Genomic DNA, 20,036 nt, shown 5'->3' on the forward strand with positions numbered 1-20,036 from the left:
CCCTAGTCGATGCTCGACAAACCCTTTTTCTTCGCGCATCTCGCCAACAAAATATAACCTTAGCGTATAATAACGCGTTTAACGTCGGCATACTGGGCGTACGCCGCGATGGTGATTTTCTTACCTGGTGTTCGCTCGTTAAAGGGTCCCATACCGGCTTGTTTTTACTTTGACCCGCCGCGCCGCTAGCATGCGATTCGACGTTAAAAGGACGTGTCTCGCTAATGCTAGGTCACAGCAGCTCGAACGAAGCGCGATCGAAGATTCTATTGCTCGTAAGAACTTTGTTGGCTAATTGTAATCGTCGCGCAAAATTGATCGTTTGCTTTTTTTCTATATCTCTGATAATCAGGTGTTTATTTTGCACAAACAATAGGAGGAATTTTATATTTGAATGTACAGAGACTCGAATTCTTTATTTTCGATAACCGATACGCAACAGGATAACGCATTGGTCGCCTAATAACTAAGCGTCGGAAAATCGGAGAATCGCACAGGTATCGGCAGAAATCTTAAACCGGTACGCGCGGAACCGGTAACGTGATCGCGGAGCGCGCAGGTGTTGGCTAAGCGTGTAAACACGCCACGTTCGTAGACCGCAAGAAAATTTTAAAGGTCGCGCGCGACGCGACTACGCCTTCAACTCGAGAGTTCTTCTTCTTCTCCTTCTCTTGCTTCTTCCTCAGTGCCGTATGCCATCCGTCTTTCGTTGTTGGCCGTCGCGTCGTGGCGTAGCCACCAGACCTTCTCGAGGATCATAACTAACCAACCTGCCGGTACACGGAGTCGTTGTTTATGAAACTCGGCTGCGTTACAACGTCGCATCTCAGTGGTCGGTATTCCGCGACAATCCACGGCGGAAGCCTTCTGAATATTTATTACGTGGTCTCGCTCGAACGTGAAATAGGACGATATCGGTTCATCAAAGCCCGCCTCGGGAACGATCGGTGAACGTAGCTCGTCGGAGCTGCATTATTACCGATTCACCGGTTCGCCGAAATTACGAAGGGATGCTGGCTGCGCGGTATCTTCTGCATCACCGAAATGTGATCGACATTGTTGCGCAAGCGATGAATGGCGCGAGTGTAAAGAGCGTCGATAACGTTGAAAACCGAATTCGTACGGGATTAGCAATTGCCCTCGCATTTACGAACATGGAGAGATTCTCCGGCGAATCGACGAACTTTTCCTCGTTGCAAGTATGCAGAGACCATATCACCGGTTACTTTCAACGATAAGTTTAGATAAACGACAATTAAATTACCTTGCGTTTAGCGTCCCGTGACCAGGACCGCGATTATTGGGATTTGCGCGACGTCTGTTAAAACCGGTTAGCACGCAAAAGAGGAAACATCGAGTGCAGTTTGACGTATGGAAAATCGTGTTCTTGATCGTGCGCCTTGTCGAAAACAATTAAATTCCTTTTTTTCTTAAGCGTCCTACCGGTCACTTTAAAAGCTGCTGCATTCCAACGAGTATGCTCAAATTTATACAGGCGTAGCCGGCTCGGACTCACTTTCGTGATAATCCTTCAACGTGCTTAAAACGTAGTTTACGGCCGCCCCACCTCGCCACGGCGCTCATTAAATCACGATGCAATTACATTCTTCGCCGTACATTATTGTGCCTCGTGATTCCCCAGTGTTCGCGCATTAAACGGAACGCGTGTTTAAAGGCGAATGAAACGGCATACGCCGGTGTGCTTAATTATACACGGAGACATCAGGGAACGACCCATGGATTCCGATGATTCCGGTATCTGGTTTCGCATACCGTCTGACGCGCTAACCATTTTTTAAAGGCGTGGCCGGACACATCGTCCTCTTCCATACGATCGAAAATCAATAACCGACGCTCGGCTGCTGATTTCCCCTTGCAATTACGGCAGCGCCGATGGCGCGAAACAACGAAAAGGAAAAAAAAGTCGTGAATCTTACGTAAGAGGTGGGAGCGTGTACGCTGAGGACGCGAACGCAGCGTACGCGTTATGCAAATGCACGTCGTTAGAAGCGCGCGAACAATGCTACAATTGACTGTTGTAATAAGCTCGTTTAGCGTATCTGTGGATCGCTATCGTGACGTGGGTTCGCTAGCGTGTGTCCACCTCTAATTCCCCGATGGTCGGTTGCTCGTTTACGCAGTCGTTTCGCGCGTCAAGCGAAATGTGTTCGCTCATGATCTCGTGGAAACGCTAATCCGTCTTTAATTCCTTTATAATTGTAGATACGGTGCCGGTCGTACGTACTATCAGAAATCTTAAGGGGAAATGGGTCTGATCGCGTAAAGCTTTATTTTGTATTTCTTCTCCCCTTTTTTTCTTTTTTCTTCTTCTTCTTTTTTCTTTTTTTTTTTTACAATAAATAACGATTTATAAATTCGTGACGTTTAGATTGGATTAAAGGTTCTCTGGATATTTTGATTTACGATTGGCTCGTTAAGTATTGCGAGTTGCAAGACCTGGACACTTTAAAGACTTCATTTTTTGAAGCATTTTTTCTCCTTTTTATTAAACTTCTGCTGATTTCCTAACGTCTATTTACACACTATCGTCTTTCTCTATGTTACGTTTACCTATCTTCAGACGTTTTAACCACATCTGAAATTTTCACTTTCCAATCGTGTTCTCGTCATATTTAGAAACCCTGGCGTTCGCTTACATAATTAGTCCGATGGCGATTAAGAGGATTACGCGCATAGCACGAGGAAATTTGCATACATGTAATCTTTGCCTGTTTTTTACGGGTACGAAGTCGATGGTACTTGGCGTTTTAAGTAAGTGAGCAGAGACTTGTGGGAATGCGACTGATGAGGTGATTACAGGCTAATTCGCGCTAGACATCGCGAATTTTCTTCGCGTATCATTGTGCAACGGTCATAAAGTTATAAGGAATGAAATTATAAGTATTCCCGTTTGCTTTCAGCCAGTCGTAAAACAACATCGTTTCTGTACTGCTACTACGCCCATACCCTTGAGTCTTCTTTCGCAATTAATGCATCCTGGTAATTTCCACAGGTCTTGGAGTTGCTTGGAAAATCTCGCTCGTTTCGATTCGTCATGCATCGGTAACAGTAATTAAAACGTTTTATTATCGAACGTTAGGGACGTTGTAAAACGTGAAAACTGACCTTTCGTTTTGTTACATTTGGTAAAACAGCTTTACTTTTAACAGGCTCAACGACCGTTTAATGATTTTTATCGTTAATTGCGGTTTTCAACTGTTTTACGAGGCTTGTGTAAAACTGTTCTTTCCTGCCACTTTTATCCCTTCGTTCGTTAGTTACGCATATTTATTTCCATCATTATTACGGCCTCTTTCACAGCTACAGATGTCTGATTTAGAATACTAAATACTTGATAAAACTACCGCTATTTCTCAATCTTCTAAATTAAAGTAGAAATCAGAATGGAAAGTGAATTTCCCCGCAGATACCAACTTACGGTTCGACGTCGGCTATAACGCTTTGTTAATCGATAAAAGAAAATTTGATTTGTCGTCGATTTTACAAATTGTAGTTCAGAGTGGAATTAAAACACGCGACGATTACGAAGTCGACGTTACTCGCGTAGAATCGCGAGTTGGGTACGTCGAAAGGATGAAAACGATGGAAGGATCTGTTTGAGATCGGGCGTCATCAGTGGTTACAAATGATCGCTGCCAACGTGCTTCATCTTCTGTCGTCAAACGATCACGATTCTTCGTTTCGTGTTTCGCGCAAGGAACGCGACTCAGACCGGTCGTTGGCTCTTTTTTACGCGTAATTTTCATCCTATCCACTTGAAGCGGAGTTAGTGCTATTAGGGTAGACAAGTTACTCGAGAAATGGCTCTTTCGGTGCTCGCCGAACGGCATTCTGATTCTGATAAACGTTCCACTCTGGTATCCGGCACGTTCGAACGAGTAATTAAATTGATTGACCGTTCGCTGCTGTTCACTCCGACTTGGGAATCGTCGTGCGTCCAGTTAGAAGTCCGATCGAGGCTGCCAGCGAGTACAAAAGGGCCGATGGGCTTAATGCCGCCATTACCGATGCTGATGAGTCCTCTTCGTTACGAACCAACCCGTAAATCTCAAGCAAATGTTCCTCTCCGCGCCCTTTCCATGGCTTTTTGCCGTTCTTTCTAGCCGTCCTTTCCCCCCTTTGTCCAGTTCGGCGAGCGCAGCTAGTTCACAATAGAGAGTACAGTCTTATTGTTCGATCTTGAAGAGGATCGTAAAATTGCCGACAGACTGGACAGCATTGGCTGGCAAGTTGGCGGTGGTATTAGTCGCGAAGCAAGAGAACTAGCATTAGGGGTAGATAACTGAAATTATTAACCGATTGCGAATCGTTTTTCAGTCAAAGTATCTTTGGAGCGAGTCGAATGTGGTTTAATTCGTTTAAATCTTTGAGATTGTAAATACGATAACGTAGAGCATAATACGGTCGTGTAGAATGACGATAGTCGCGTAGATTAACGGATTATTAAGTTCGTTGCTTGAACACCAGACGGAGGAATCTGTAACGATTAGTGGACTATCACCTGTCTTGATCAGACTTGGAAATAAATAAGAGTCACGCCGCTATTACGTGCTTATGTACTTTATTAAAGTATAATCGAGTTGAGTGGCAGCTACTGGGGGCACTTGCCGGTAGCCAGGTGTTGTTCCAGGTAAAGCGTTACTCGCTAGGGTTCATGGAAGGATCGGTTACTTCCGCTATTTTTCTCGAGAACTAATTGATATGAATATCACGGTGTTCCGCTACCAAGTAGTATCCGGTACCTACAATAAATATGAATAAACAATGGCATAAAGGGGAAAGACAGTAAAACCAGGACAACAAGAAAAAAAGATTAAAAAATTACACGTAAATTACACCTTAACGTGAAATACATGCTCTTAGCAAAAGGGAACGATCGAAGTCGAGGCGCAAGACAGCAATTTCCCTGCTTCTTTTGCGCAGAATAATCGAAGTGAAAAATGATCGTTATACACTGTAACGACCAGTGTAAAGCAATTAAGTAACTGTTGCATGATAACGGGGCTGGTCGAAGAAAAGAAATCGTCGTCTACTTTAAAACAGTTATTCGTCGAGTCGTTTATCTGAACAGTGAATCTGGTGTATCTTATCGATCCAGATCGAAGGATCTTAATCGGGTAGCCCTTTGTACGAACGTAGTATCATCGTTATTACACGAATTTCGTTCGGATGATTTTTATAATTTTCAGATGGACCAGGGTCGGACCAAGGTCGGTAATTGTTCAACAAGGACTGTTGATCGGGCTAATTAGATTCGCGATAATCGACGGTACGGCGTTACGAAAAATTGAATGTATCCAATGATTACGAGGGGCCGACCCGCCACTTTGGGGCAATAAACGACATGGATTCGTGACTCGGGGATGCCCGTTTACGATCGTGAATTCGGCATTAAAGGCAATAACGCCCACGCTCTCATATCCGCCTCGGCCTCGCGGTGCGGGTATAAAGATTGCGCCTTAAAAGCCACCAGACGTATCTTTATCCGCGGTATTGTTCAAAAAGAGAAATTACGCGCGTGTGTGCTTCTGCGAAAAGTGATCCACCGTTCATCCTTTAAATTTCCCTGCCTCTGATTTTGCACGTCAGCATTCCAAAAAAGAGAGAGAAAAGAATTACTTGCAAGAATGTCTCGACCGAGTTTTGAACAATTAACTATTAAGTATATTAATTATTAAGTATATAGTATATTCCGCGAGCGTTACTTCAAAGTGTTTTTATGCGAGGTCGCGTGAAATAGTCGATACGCGCGAAAGACAAGATAAGAGAAAGGATGGGGGGTTGACCTACGGCCCTTTAACGAGATGCGATCTCATGGTTCGTTAGGGTTTCCCTAGAGAATAGAAGAAAAATCAGGATTCGTTACGTGTCGACGAGACGGGAGAAAACACGCCGATACAGGAAATTATACAGGGTTTTTGATTCTTTATTTTCAATCGGTATGGTAAGTTGGTTTTTGTTGGCGGTAATTGAATCTTTTTGGAACAAATTGCACGATGGAAATATAATAAATCGTAGGTAAGAAATATCTGGTAGGAAATATCTTGTGAAAGTCGGTTGAAAGTCAGCGGTGAAAATATTTGTTGCTTTGGCAGTTGCGAAAGAATTATGTAGACGATCGTATGTCACGCGTTATGGTGTTATACGTCGTCAGATTATTGCATTACGGCGATACGTTTGAACTTTAAATTAGTTGACCTCTTCGAAAGAAAACTCTGGATATTAAACATCGCTGATCGTAACGATATCGTGCGAACAAGCAATATATCGGTACACATGTATTCGAGAGATTCAAGGGACAAAAACCATAATCGTGCATCGACTGTCGCGAATGCTACTCGCTTACGCGGACCAGCTCGCGATATACACGTATGTATTTATCCAGCGGAGGAATCGAATGCTATCGGTCGGTCGAAGCGGTTAAGGCCAAGGTAATTGCATTGTACGCGGTTGTTCTTTCAAACGCCAATCACCGGCGACAAAACGTTTGTCGCGGCGAGGCGAATCGCATTTGCGGCTGGACGGCGCCGCTCTTAAAGCCGTTCCGCGGTTCTCCATCTCGCCTGCGTCTCTCCTTCTGCTCCTCTGGCATTCGTCTCTTCGTACGTCTACGAACCTGTACGATCCTACGACAGTTGCGAAACGGTCTCGCGACGTCACCGGCTTTACATTCGAAATCGTGCGTTCTGTTCGCCGCGAACGTTCCAGCGATCTCACCGAATGTAAATTTCGCCGCAGAATTTCCGACCGTTCGCACCGAGCGTGTAGGAACTCTGATCGACGAACAGAGTGAAAAAATGAACGATTTACGCGTCAATAAACTATCGCGGAGTTTCATTTGCGCGCGTCGTAATCGTTCGTAAAAACAGTTACGCTTCCGGTCGCTGATTTTATGTTTTGTCCGGGCAACGCTGAGAAAATTTCTCGTCAAGAGTAGAGCGTAGTTCGCGCTCGTCTCTTGGGTCTTTCTCTACGAGATCTTTCTCTCGCTATCGAAAGAAGGAAAGAGAGGGAGACGACGACGAGCGGAATCAGGTACAGAGTCGTGTGCTCCATGCCAGTTGCTTGGCTGCGTTTCAGTCGTTCTGAAAGGGGAGGAGAGGCGGTATGACAATCACGTAAATGCTCGGATACGGACGTTGACTGGTCCCGCGCGTAGATCAGAAGGCAGCGGCCGCGTTTGTGCCTGCTGAACCGATCCGCATAAACGAATAATCCGTTAAGTCCTCTTAAACATCCAGCCTTCGTCATGAATCGGTGATTCAATTAGGAGGCTGCAGCGATAATACCGCGATATTAGTGGGCAGTTTTCTGCGTGGATTAACTCGCCTTTTATATCGAAGCGGACAGCAACCGGGCCGCGAGCTTAAAGGAGGATAACTTGTTTCCATAAAACGAAGCAGGATACCGGTGTCCCTGTTTCCACGTTGAACGCTCGTAAAGCATTCGAAAATAACCGTGCGCTACGGCCATAATTTCTTCTCTGTTTCAAACAATATTCTGGTTACTTTAAATTCGATATATGTATACGCGATGAAAACGATACATACGACGGTTGCAAGTATTGGACGAAACTGTTTGCACGACGAACCACAGTCGTACGATATTAGGAAGAATATAATTTCAGAAGAAAGTGACAGAATTTGTCGATCAATTTGACGATTCTAAGGATATTTGCTGAATTTGTTTTTCTTGCCTATCCACGTAACCAACGTGTTTCCTTCGGTACTCGTCCTATGCACGAGCTTCGACAGGCTTTGCGCCGTCGCGATCGATACCGGTTGAGAATGCGAGCGACCGCATCGTCGATGGGGGCATATATGTACCTGTAAGAAGCTGGCGTAGGCGGTTGGTAAGCCGCATTGACGTTACTTAACCACTTAGGTTACTTACGGCCGGTGCTGTTATTGTCGAACGTGCTAATAGATCGGCGGCTTCCATTTCTTCGGTAATAATAAATTATCAAGCCTACCGGCCGCGTGTCGTAATGCGAGTAGGCTCGTGCCAATGCCTCGAGTTTGACTCGAAGGGTGAACCACCCGAGCGTGCGACAACTCGATCGATGCCTTGATCGATTGTACCGTGTACGAGTCGAATAAAGATATTACCACCAGAGTAACATTATTTTTTACTGCATAAGTGAAATAGAAAATTGTAATTACTCCGAGCCAAACAAGCTGAAGAAAAGCTGAAAAGTGAAATTAGGCTATAGATGTTTTCATACCGACGTATTCGATACCTTTATGCCGTACTATCGCGAGTAAAATAAGAAAGTTTCCAGTTTCAGTATCAAGTTTAGGTAACGTGGAATCAGAAAATCCTATGCTTGTATTCGTTCGACAAACGAACCAGGAGAATAAGGAAACGTACGAGATTCGGTATAAATCAAAGCTTATATGAAGCCATTAAACCGTTTTCATTGCGGTCGGTAGAACGTTGTAATATTCTTAATAAATGGTGCACACGAGAGGAAGCGAGACATCGCGAAGAACTCACGTTGGTTTTATGGCTGGCTCTCTTACTGGATTGGTAATTTCATCGATCGAAAGCCATCCCCTACGAAAAAGGAACGTTCGAGAGACGATCTCGTCCTTTCACTATCCACGCTGTTTAGCCTGCGCGAAATAAATAATTGACTTTTTTTTTCACCGGCCCGGCCGATGGAACAGAAGCGTCACGAGCAAGGCGAATAGTTGTAACAGCGTCGGGTTTGACTTCCTCCTTTCGACTCGCGGGAGAAAGTCATTGTTGTTCGCGGTTTCAATGAAGTTTAAGTAACCGACCTCGACTCACAGATATATCATTGTACCTTTGTGGCGCCAAGACATTGTTACACCAACGCGCGCCGCGGTGGGTGTGCATTGTTTTATAGGAACCCGTGGCACGAACGCGAAAAGTTCCGCCCTGCTGGTAAAACTCGCCAACACCTTTTTGTCCTGCTCTGTAATTACAATGTAGAGGAAAAAGAGAGAGAGAGAGAGAGAGAAGAAACGTAAAAAGAGCAAAAGCAGAAAAAGGCGGAGAAAAACTCACGCGATGAACTCGTAAAATTCGAGCCGCCAACCGGTTAAGGAAAGTTTTCGTCGGCCTGTCCGCGATGTTAATAGCCGATATTAGTAATAAATTACGAAAAGTACATTGTAATTATACGCAAGACCCACTAAATATTCGAAATGATTCACGATCCCACGGTACGGCGCCAGCGATCTTTATGTACGATCGTCGCGATCGTATCGTTGCTTTTAATTTTTTCCGAACGAAAGTTAAGACGTCGTTAAGACGAATCGTAACGAGCCTCAAACTTTGGTAGTCCACTTTCGTAGTCGTATAGAAGGACAGGTTTGTTGAACGGTTCGCGATATTTAAACGACGAAGAAGTCTGCGATACGTCAAAACGTATGTACATAATCTGGTAAATGAGATCGCATCGGTCGTGTGTCCGGAGATCGTAACGAGGAAAATATTTTTCGTTGCGTGGCTGCGGCGATGGACCACGCCAAAATGATATCGTCCGTCTGGTCGATTCAATTATTACCATTGCAATTATTTTCGTTCTCCCATCGTGCAACACCTGCGATCGTAAAGCGATCTTATTTGCGACTAATAAATTTTCACTGATCGCCTTCGTTCCGTTCCATTTAGGGATAATGTCGATACTTGGGCAAGAAAATGTTGGTACTTTGTAAGCGATTAATTCTGGACTTGTTCGAACAGTTCATGAACGTTTATGCTCTTTGTACACGTGTACGTGCCATTTACAAACAGATTTTTGGACGTATTTTAGGTAACCTTCGTCACGGGTGGTCCACGATAATACGTGGTTATACTACTGAAACAAGTTGGACCGTGCACAATTTCGTCATTCCACTGAGAAAAAGTTTTTAAGTATTTAACTTCGTTGAATATCGAACGCGGTGATTTATGTAACCGAAAATCAAGAAGATTTGCTCGAAGTGTATAAACGATTAGATTCAAAACGTATGTGGGTAGGTTTCGCGATTAAATTTCCAATCAAGAATGTGTTTCAGCTGGAAAATAAGAAATACTATTTCTTTTTAGTCCACCAGAGATTAATGGGTTTTTGTAGACGAAGCAAACGATGTCTGACTCCGATCCAGGATGAGCAATCTCGGGGAGACGGTGTCGATGGATCGAGTTACGAACCGCTCGCATTTAACACGAACCCGATCGTGATTTTAACTTTTATTTCGAGCACGTTCCGCTGGTGTAATCCAAGGAAACTCGTGCAGCTTAATACACGTACGAACACGTACACACCGAGTCTGACAACACGTGCCGTGTTCTACTTGCATGATCCGGCGCGATCGCTCTTGCTCGGGCGAGATCTGCATTTAATCGGTGTTCGCTTTTACGATGTATCTTCTTTAATCGTTCCACTGTCTGTAAAAAGACGAAGATGAGGAACGATGGAAAAATTACATCGTTCCAGAAAACAAGCGATCTCTATAGAGATATCAAAGACACGTTGTAATAATTCTCTCCTGGTAGTCACGAATTTAATCAGCGGTATCGGGCAGAGAGAGAGAGAGAGAGAGAGAGAGAGATTTTTTAATTTGTCGGTTGCTTCATTTACGAATATGCGGTGCTAATCAGCCGTCAAAACGGAGGTAATAACTGGAGCGGCAAAGAGAGCAGGCAATTATTATTAATTACAGCGTGTAGCCAGGGGGAAGATTGACAGCTTCCATATTTAAACTGAAATCCCCTCGTTATGTAATCGCGCGAGGCGGCTAGCTTCCATTACACGTATATATACCTACCTACAATATGTTGCCGCGCTGACAACACGTGCCACACTTCTGCCGCATGATTTGCGTTACGTGCAGGCGCAAAGATTTGCCGAGTATTATACGTAGGAGAGGCTCGCTCGACCTGCCGGCTTCGTGGTTGCTCTCCCTCGCTTTCGTGCCTGCAAATAGGAGCCTGGCTGAAACTTTCACTCAGGGGCCGTGGCGGAAAAAATCTTTCCACCGTTCTACTGGGAAAACGAAAACCCGCAAAAATCGTATTCTAGCGACTGTCGTTTATCGTAGTATACCTTTGGCAGGGCGAAAAAGCATGGATATAAAGCAAAACGAAAGTGCAATTAGGTTTGCGAGAAAATTAGCGTGGTCGCAAATGCAAAACACACTGGTACACGCGCTCGTGAAATTGTAAAAATCTGTTTTGAAAAAAGTAGATTTCTATCGCCGAGTTCCTCGAGTCTGTACATTTTTCTACTGTACAGTCTTTGGTACGTTGACGCGTTAAACAGCGTGCCGACCGATCAGCTGCTTTTTTCCTCAAATTAATTATCTTTTTCTTCTTCACGGCTGGCGAACTTCGCATTTCGAAATTTGTAATTAAGTCACCCTGGCACGCGCCTGTTCCTTGCTCGAGCGTCGCTAATTACCCGTTCGTCCTCTTCCATGGTACTCGTGCTCGAGACGAGCGTAAAGCGAACGAGCGTGGATGTACGCAACCGCGCTCAGATGCTTCATAGATAATTGGCGGGGCCCTGGGTTCGCGTATGCAAATCCTCTCGAAACTGAATCCGTTAGCCTTATTCTCCTTACCGATAAAAATGTAATTTCTCACACCTTATTCGAGGTATTCGATCGTATCTTTTCTTTAAACGCAGACACTGTCAACCTTGGCGAACTTAAAATATTTTCTACCACACACGACGCGTATCATCCTTCGCACCAAAATACATAAACGCGTCGGCCGCGAAGTAATTAAAGTTTCGCAACATACGTAAAGTGAAATTTATTAACACCGATTAAATTTATTACGAAAACTTTGTCCGTCCAATTCTCGTCGAACAATTTTCACCGAGGACGTTTAACGTTGGTGCACGGTGGTCGATTATGGATAGCGGTGAAAAATTCAAGTGCCGCGATGCCTAACGGACGTAGTTACACCGGGACAGGCCGAGTTATTTTAACAAATGTAATTATCCGGGCGAGTCGTCCGATTATAAGCGTACGAAACAGTCGGGCGCATCCACACGGTTGGGGGGCAGTTCTGGCCATTTCTTAGCGACCATCGCCCAGCGTGATCGTATCGCGGTCCTACTATTAGTACGATGATATATGTCATCATTATATCCTCCTTATTGCGTTAACCGCATCCTGTGATTTACGTCCCAAGGACCTGCTTCACTTCCGTTCTTTTTCTTTCGTTTTACGACCCGTCCCGTTTCGCCAATGACTCAACGTTTGATACAACGTGCCGATGCACTGCCACAATGTTTATGGCTTTCCCTTCGCGCATGCCGTTCGTCTTTTTTCCTTTTGATACCGTGTGATTTATTATCTTGTCCTCGTAGGCGGAGTAAGCGAAAGGGGAAAAAGTCACCGTGCTCTTCCTTTCGAAGAACGTACCAAATGTAACGCGGAGTGTCTCGCCGTGTGACCGAGAAAAGCGACAGTCTTGTCTTGTCCATCCAAGGATGGAAGGTTTGATCCGATGGAACTTTAAGTCGGTGTAAAATTTGCAACGACCCTGCACCATTTAGAAACAAGAATTCCATATTTTGCAATTATTTTCTCTGTGTTTAAAATAATAGCAGATTGTCTTCTCTGTGAATAGGAAACAGAAAGCCCGAAGAAACGCTCCTTATGCGAAAGATACGTTAGACCGAAGAATAGTAGGTTAAGAAAGGATTCACAGAATCGTCAGAGTTCTGTCGGGCAGTCACGGAAGACGTCGCAATCTCTGAATATTCGTGCGGGACATCGTACCGGTCGACTGTTATGGAAGATGCGGCGAGCCTCATGCGAATCACATCGTGTACGCGGATAGCGGTAGTGCTCGGCCAGTAAACATCGAGAATATTGGTATAATATGTAGATCTAAGCATGTACGTGGGTTGTCGGTAATGCCCCCGTAAATCAAGTCCTCCATTGTTTTCCTTCATTGAATGACCCGAGCGTTGCCGCACGGTAGTCTCGCGCATTCCATATTTCTGTTCGGGATATTACCGGTATTCGGTATAAATCTTCGCGTTTCCAGCATCATCGACTTTCCTATTGATAGTTTCCAGTCGAGGCGAATCGATCGCGTTTCGACGTAGCCGGCTAACAGGTGTAGAATTCCATGGACGAAACGTTTAACTCAATCACGCAGTCTGCTCTCTTTACGTTCTACCTTTTCTTCTTGCAGTTGAACGGCATTGATGGCTGATCATTAGTCAGTGTTTACGGTTTCAGACAGATTCGTAGTAGTCAATGCCAATAACGTTTGGAGTTCCTAGAGAAGTTGCGTATTCGAGCCAAGTATGGAGCTATTAAGCGCTGTAGGAGAGCTATTGAATTCATTGTGCACTTTGTCTGCGCTACTATTAGCAATGAGATCGAGTGTACGTAACAAGTACGATATCGAGTTCGTCAACGGTTTTGTTCTTTCCTCTGAACGTTCGAAAACCGGTCGAGATTTACGACAAGGTATCAGGGATAAGTTACACGGGAGATCAACCTAAATTTCACGAAGGATATATTCTTGCATCGTGATCAGGATAACGAAATACGTACCTACAGCGGTCTACCGGCCCAAAAACGTTGCAGATCTTCGATGTTGTTCCTTGAAAGAACGAGACGCGAAGATCGGGGGCGAAATCGGATTAACGGGGATCGGCCGGTGAAGCGGGTGTCCATGGCGCGATGTGAGCGCGTAATCAGCACGGTTCGACGATTAATGTTATAAATATTCCGCTAATGCCCGTCCGTTAGGTAAGCGTTTCACCTCCTTATTGCTAACAGCTGCATATGGAGAGCGGCCGTTTGCACGGCGTATTCGTCGATGATTTCATACATTATTTCAAAGCCGCCCCACCTGGCCTTCCCACTACAGGGGAGGAGACGACGGAGACGGAACGCCGTATCTGGCGTCTCACCGCAAATCACTTTCATAGTCTCGTTTTTATGACCGAAAGTTGTAATTTATGGTCCACACGGTCGATCGGTGCGGGGTTTGCCACGCGAGAAAACGGATTACGCAGATCGACTTTTACCAGGAGCCACCGGCGGAGCTTTCAAAAGCTCTCTCCCGATTGCCATTAGCGCGAGCTAAAGACGTGTGGCGTGGGAAAGTAGAGGAAGGCCGGAGCAGAGTCAGTGTGCGTACACGCCTCCGTGTTGCGCTGTGTGCCGATCGGCCAGCGTTTATGCTTGCATTCATAAAGGTAGATCGCCCGTGTCTGGCCTGATAATTAAGAGGCAGCTCGTCTACGCGAGCCAGCTCGTTCTTCTCCGGCTCGTTAATTACGAATTTTCCTTTTCGAGGGATGATTTTTACCAGAGGTCGTCTCATTTACGTTTAATCGCGCCCTCTCGCGCTGGCACGTGATTTCACCGCGACTTTGTAGCTCGCACGACTTTGTTGCTCTCTCGTTGCGAAATCGTCGACGCTGACCGCGATGCTCGCGTTGGCGATTGCCTTCGACGAGAAGAAAAATCGTGACGTCTTGCTGAATATGGTGGTCGAAGGAGGATTTCGAGGAATCGGCATGGAGTATCGGCACGCGTGATTCCTTCGACGTTCTTCCAGATCATAACAACGCAATCGTCGTGAGTTCGCGCCAGGTGAAATTGTTTTATGGATTCGCCGGTGGCTGGATAGGTTTTTTCTTTTCCCGAGCTGCGCTCGCATAATCGATGCGTCTGGACGGTGAACACACCTATGTCTGGGTCGTTACTGCCGCGTCCGAAGGAGCCGATTCAATTTCAGCGGTAATCTCGCTGCATTACGGAAAATAGGAGAAATCTAGCGAAAGTAAACGTAACATCGTCGACCTGTTGCAACTGCTGCGTAATAATGCAATATGTAATAATAATAAGAGGATAATAACGCACCTAGCTGCCAGAATACAGTCGAATATAACGAATCCAAGTAATGTACGTATTTTTACCGTGTTAGATACAACCGTCGAGTGGATTGCCTTTCCATCGACCAGAAATGTTCGTAGACACCCGAGGATGTAGATAACGTCTATTAATTGGGTGACAACGTGCATTCGTTACGTAAAGAAAGCCGAATCTGCTTTATCTAATTTTATAGAGGGCTTACGTAATAACGCAACGGTATTTTATAATTCGTCCTATTGCGATAAGTGAGGTGTGCAATGTTTGCTCGTTCGAGAGGATAACACTCGATTCTGCTTTTAAACGACTTTATTAGTCTAGTTATCCAAGGCGGATACACGTTCATCGGACGTTCTACGAGCTTTTAGATTTCGCTTACGTAAGATTTCTAGAGTTCTGCTTGTCGTTAATGTGAAAGAAGCGCTTAGTTGCAACTTCTTAATCGGGAAATCGATAAGTGGAGAAACTAGTATGTACGGTTTAGAAAATTCAAATAACGAGAAGCGTCGATTAACGTTACGTTATAAATAAGTGTGAAATATCTGCGTCGTAAAGGCCACAGTCTATATAATGCACGAAACGGAATCTTTCTATACGTTTCCTATAATCTGAAAAATTCGAAAGGTAGCTGCGTCAGGTATCTCTGGTATTTCTTCGTTCGGGATTTGTTCGCATCGCTATCCGAGTCTCGCGCGCAAGCGATTTACGTTGTCACCGTGGCGAGATGCGATCTTAATTATTCGAGCGAACCGACGAGACTGCCACCGTTCCACGGCGATCCTTTCTTTCGTTTCGTTCCAAATGACCGGTGTAATTGGCCCATTAGAGCGTCCCTGCTGTTTCCTGGCCGAGCGTACGAGCTTAATCGCGTCGCAGAATGCAATTCTGCGAGGCGTTCGCATCGATTCGCGCCGGCGCCGCCGGAAAATTGCGCCCGGCATGGCACCGCGTTTACCCGTCTTTTCCTCGCGTTGCGTCGCGCAGCTGCGTCCATTCGAGAGAGTGACCGCACGACGCAACCCGTACGTTCTTCAACGACAACGATGTACTCTCCGCAGAGTAGGAAAAAGCTGTGGCATACGTCGTGTCGTAAAACGAAACGGAATACACATTGCAGTTTTTATGCTTATCGGCAGTCGTACGATGAAACTGGGAAATTTACGTACGAATAAACGCGATGGAATATCGATCTGTCTAACGGACATTCTCTTATTGCTATTCGCCACGTATGAAGCACGGTGTTTTAATGGAAAGCCGCAACAACCTTCAATTGCGTTTAAATCATCCGAATTTTATACATGGCCGCCGTACGATCGATAAAAGGTACAAGATTTTCGTTCTTCGAATATTTCACACGTACAATCACATCGTGTGCAATGATACGGAGATACCTGCTTCTATCAGTATTTACAGAATTTGTAGATTACTGGAGCAAAAATGTTGGATTTTCGCGTAGAATACGATGAAATCGCAAGTTCTCCGTTCCTCTTTGTTCCATTGTTCTCTATCTAATTTTCTGCGAAGAGCAATTTGGTTTCCAAGGGGCCCATTACGATTGCTATAATAGCGCTCATCAAGTCTGACCGCCTATCACCTTTACCTTCGTCTTGTCTAATTACAGGTCACGTTTATTGTTTCAGGATGAGAGCGAGCTCTCGAGCAAGCGGTGGGCCAGTGCGCCCCGCCGCCCGGACAGCCCCTGCGTCCTGGGGGCACCAACGTCTAGGGAGGTATGTTAGCTTTTCTTACGTTTTACGCGTTCTTCCTTCTTTTATGTGTACAATAGTCGCGTGCAAACAAACCGGAGACTTTGTTCCGGTTTTAAGTAACGATAACATCTACAGATTGAATATATTACGAAGAGATTCATCTACTCTGTATTATTTTACGGTGTAGAAGGTTGGTAAACCTGTAGGGTTCGTGTATGCGAATATCAACGTTACGCAAGCAGTTTGTCTATACACGTAGTATCTAATGGTAGATTCGTATCAATCTGAATAACTCAACCGGATTAGTTTGACGAGTTCGGGTTGCACATTTGAAGTCCGACTTAACAAGTTGAAGTTGCAATTTGCAAATTACATATCACGTTTAACGACCGTAAGTAAAACGGCCTGTATTTTATTTTGTTTTATTTGTATCTTATTCGACGTTGATAATACCGTTCGCTTTAATCCCGCGTAAAATTAATTGAATTTAAAGCAAGTGGAAATTAAACGACTTATTTCATTTTTAACGAGACTGCTTTACTAATAACACAATGTTTCTTCGCCGATTTTCTCGCGCGCGATAAGAACCCGCGAGCGTTTTAGAATTTTCTCAACCTGTACGTAGCTGTATCAAATCTGATACGTAAACTCATCGCGCTAATTACGGCCGTGTCTTCGGGTATGGCGAAATAATTCGTATTCTCTCTCACGAGAATCCGCAACCTTCCGCGTGGCATTACGGCAAGTTCAAGAAGCCACGTCGTACTTCAACCTTCCCACGAACGTGTCCGATCAATTTTTCCATTTACGCGTACGATCGTAGTCTGTTCGCGAGCGATCTCCATTTGTTTACGCGGCGAGGTAGCGATCACGATCAGAGATCGGTATCGAACCGCGGGAAGCGCGTGTCGATTGCCCGCGAATGGAAACCCGCTCGATTCCGTGCGGTACGTGATGGCACCCAAATCGTGATGCCGGTCTCGTGCGTCGAGAAGCCAGATCACCGTATACTTTTATATATATATATATATCTATATGGGCTACTAATAGGGGCCGTCAGGGTTGTTAGCAAGAACCGCGGTATGTCAGCACGTCACTCCCGGAAGGACGATTAGCGGCGAGATCGCGAAGCGAGGTGTCGATTTAGGAACGTGATCGTACAAGGACTTGGAGCGCGCCAATGAACCTCGCTACCAGACGCCTTGACACTTTCTTGCGGTGATTTCATTCGTAGCTTAACTTTTTTTCGTTTTATCACGTTCCGTACGGGTGAACGGTGATTTACGATAATCGCGGCAGTTGGAATTTGCGCGAGGCGAATGTATAATTAAAGACCAAAGTTTCTAAAATTCGATATCAGCGGTTAAACGTTCACCGTCACGGTGGTTATCGATGATAGGCGCGCGTGTTCTCGAAAAATGTGTTAGCCACCAGCGTACCTTAATTTCTTTAAAACGAATGTCATCGACCAAGACACTTTAGGCAATCAGATTCTATCATAAAATAGAAAGCGCACCGTACTATGTTCCCCCGTTACAGAGATTCTACTACTAGTATCTGTCCCGTTCTTTGAAAATTCTACGAGAGGTCAACTGGCTTGCGGCGGATAGCGCAGTATTAACCATAAGTTCCTCGGGCGAGTACTGGGGTAAAATTTAACGAGTCCTCGAATCAAAGTGAATTATTCCGCTGATCTAACGCGTCGTTATGCGTCGGAAAATCGCCGCGGAGGTTAGATTACGAGGCACAAAAGGAAACATAGCACAAAGAGCGCATTATATCTAGCTGTAGGAGAGAATATTCATAGTCGGTTGCGACGGAGACGCAACGCGGATGATGGCCTTACGACTTATTCGTAGGACTTATTTGCGAGTACGTGGCGCCACCCACAGGGTCGGGCTCTATGATGGGTGTGACTCCGTGTTGGTATTCGCGATGCATATTACTACGTGGCGCGGTAACGCAGAGAATACGAGAACCGCCTCTCGCAAAAGGTAGTCTTTCTCTGGAGGCTACACGTCCGTCTAACCGGTGGCTCGTAAATGCACACGCGGTCGTGATTAGACTCGGAGACAATGGCCCGTAGCACGCGTCGTCGTCGCGTATCGCAAGCGTATTGTACGTTTTTTAAACGCGTCCGCTCGATGCCATTTATTTGCATACCGGTATAGTTGGGCCTGCCTAACAGAGAGTAGAGAGAGAAGCTCTCGCGTAACAGTAATCGTTTGAAATGGCCTGTCGCGTACCATCTGCCGCGACACACAACGTTTCTACTCGTTCTCGTCGTTGTGCTCGTACCTGAGGCCCGTGAATGCCTCGCGTTAAATCGTTGTTGCCTGAGAAATCGCGATTTGATGGTGAATGCCTGGCTGTCGTCAAGGTAGCCGTAAAACTGTAGCTTCTTGCGAAAAGCAGCATCCAGGCCAGTCGTGCCTGGAATATGATCGCGACACCTGCGAAATGGCTATGTGATGGAACATTTTGATGCTGCTCGAGTATTTAACGTTTCCTAAGTTTCATTATTTATATATATGTATATATGTATGGACTAGCTGCAGAATAAATAATTATAGACGCGTGTGCGTTTATGTGAAACAACACAGATAATGCGTGTAATATGGAACAATAAGCACGACGATCGTTCTATTACGATTCTCGCAGCAAACAGGTGGCCACGTTGACCGTGAATCGAGAGGTAATTGCGATTCTAAATCTTCTGGCTCTCTTCTCTCCCGCAAACGTAAACGTTTACCTGGTGATCGATTAATCAGCTGACGATTTGCTGCTCATTAAGAATTTTTTCGTTGGATTATTTGCCATCCAGTGTCCACGTGTACATAAGGTCAATCGGCGGCGTGCTGGTATATTTACGTTGTTGGAAGCGCTGTTGCATCGGGTACAGTTCAATTCCGTTACGTGGACGTAGCCATGGGCTTCCCACGCCAATTAAACATGACTCATTAACGGGCAGAAGCCGGTAGCCGGGATCGATGCCTGGCCGAAGCCGGGCAACCCTTCTATAACTCTGTGCGGCACAGGCAATCGGAACTAATCTCGACCTATCCTCTCTTCTCTGCCGGCTGTTCGCGATGCGATATTACCGCTGGTACCGGTAAACTGCATGCATCGTGCACCATGCACCGGCCACGACGTGCGCCACGCCGCGGCGCAATATTTCTCTCACCGGTTCACCCGGTACACGCGTAATTGTGTGTAAAGAGTTCGCGGCCCAGCAGATATACATCGCCCCCCTCGCCCTTCTGCCCTATCTTCGTTTTGACGTTTACGTTTTAATCCCTTTCCACTTGCACCGGTTCGGTAATTAGACGCGGCTCTCGAGATTTCAATCGCCGCAACGAGTTTCCCCCGTCGAATTTCTTGTCGACGATTGCAATTTATTAATAAATCCTTCTCCTTTTCCGCGAAACGTTTCAATCGTAAA

The 20,036-nt window shown here is 45.4% G+C and overlaps 1 protein-coding gene across 3 annotated transcripts in view; it reads left to right on the forward strand.

Moving 5' to 3' along the window:
• LOC122573568 (Krueppel-like factor 6) overlaps positions 1-20,036 on the forward strand; it is a 292,071-nt gene that overhangs the window by 70,852 nt on the left and 201,183 nt on the right. For all 3 annotated transcript variants that reach the window (XM_043740110.1, XM_043740111.1, XM_043740112.1), the window contains one exon: positions 16,526-16,615. In XM_043740110.1, coding sequence (XP_043596045.1) covers positions 16,526-16,615 — 90 coding nt within the window. The remainder of the gene's footprint in view (positions 1-16,525; positions 16,616-20,036) is intronic.

The sequence above is a fragment of the Bombus pyrosoma genome, linkage group LG12 (assembly GCF_014825855.1).
Source record: "Bombus pyrosoma isolate SC7728 linkage group LG12, ASM1482585v1, whole genome shotgun sequence".
In the NCBI taxonomy this organism is placed as follows: domain Eukaryota; kingdom Metazoa; phylum Arthropoda; class Insecta; order Hymenoptera; family Apidae; genus Bombus; species Bombus pyrosoma.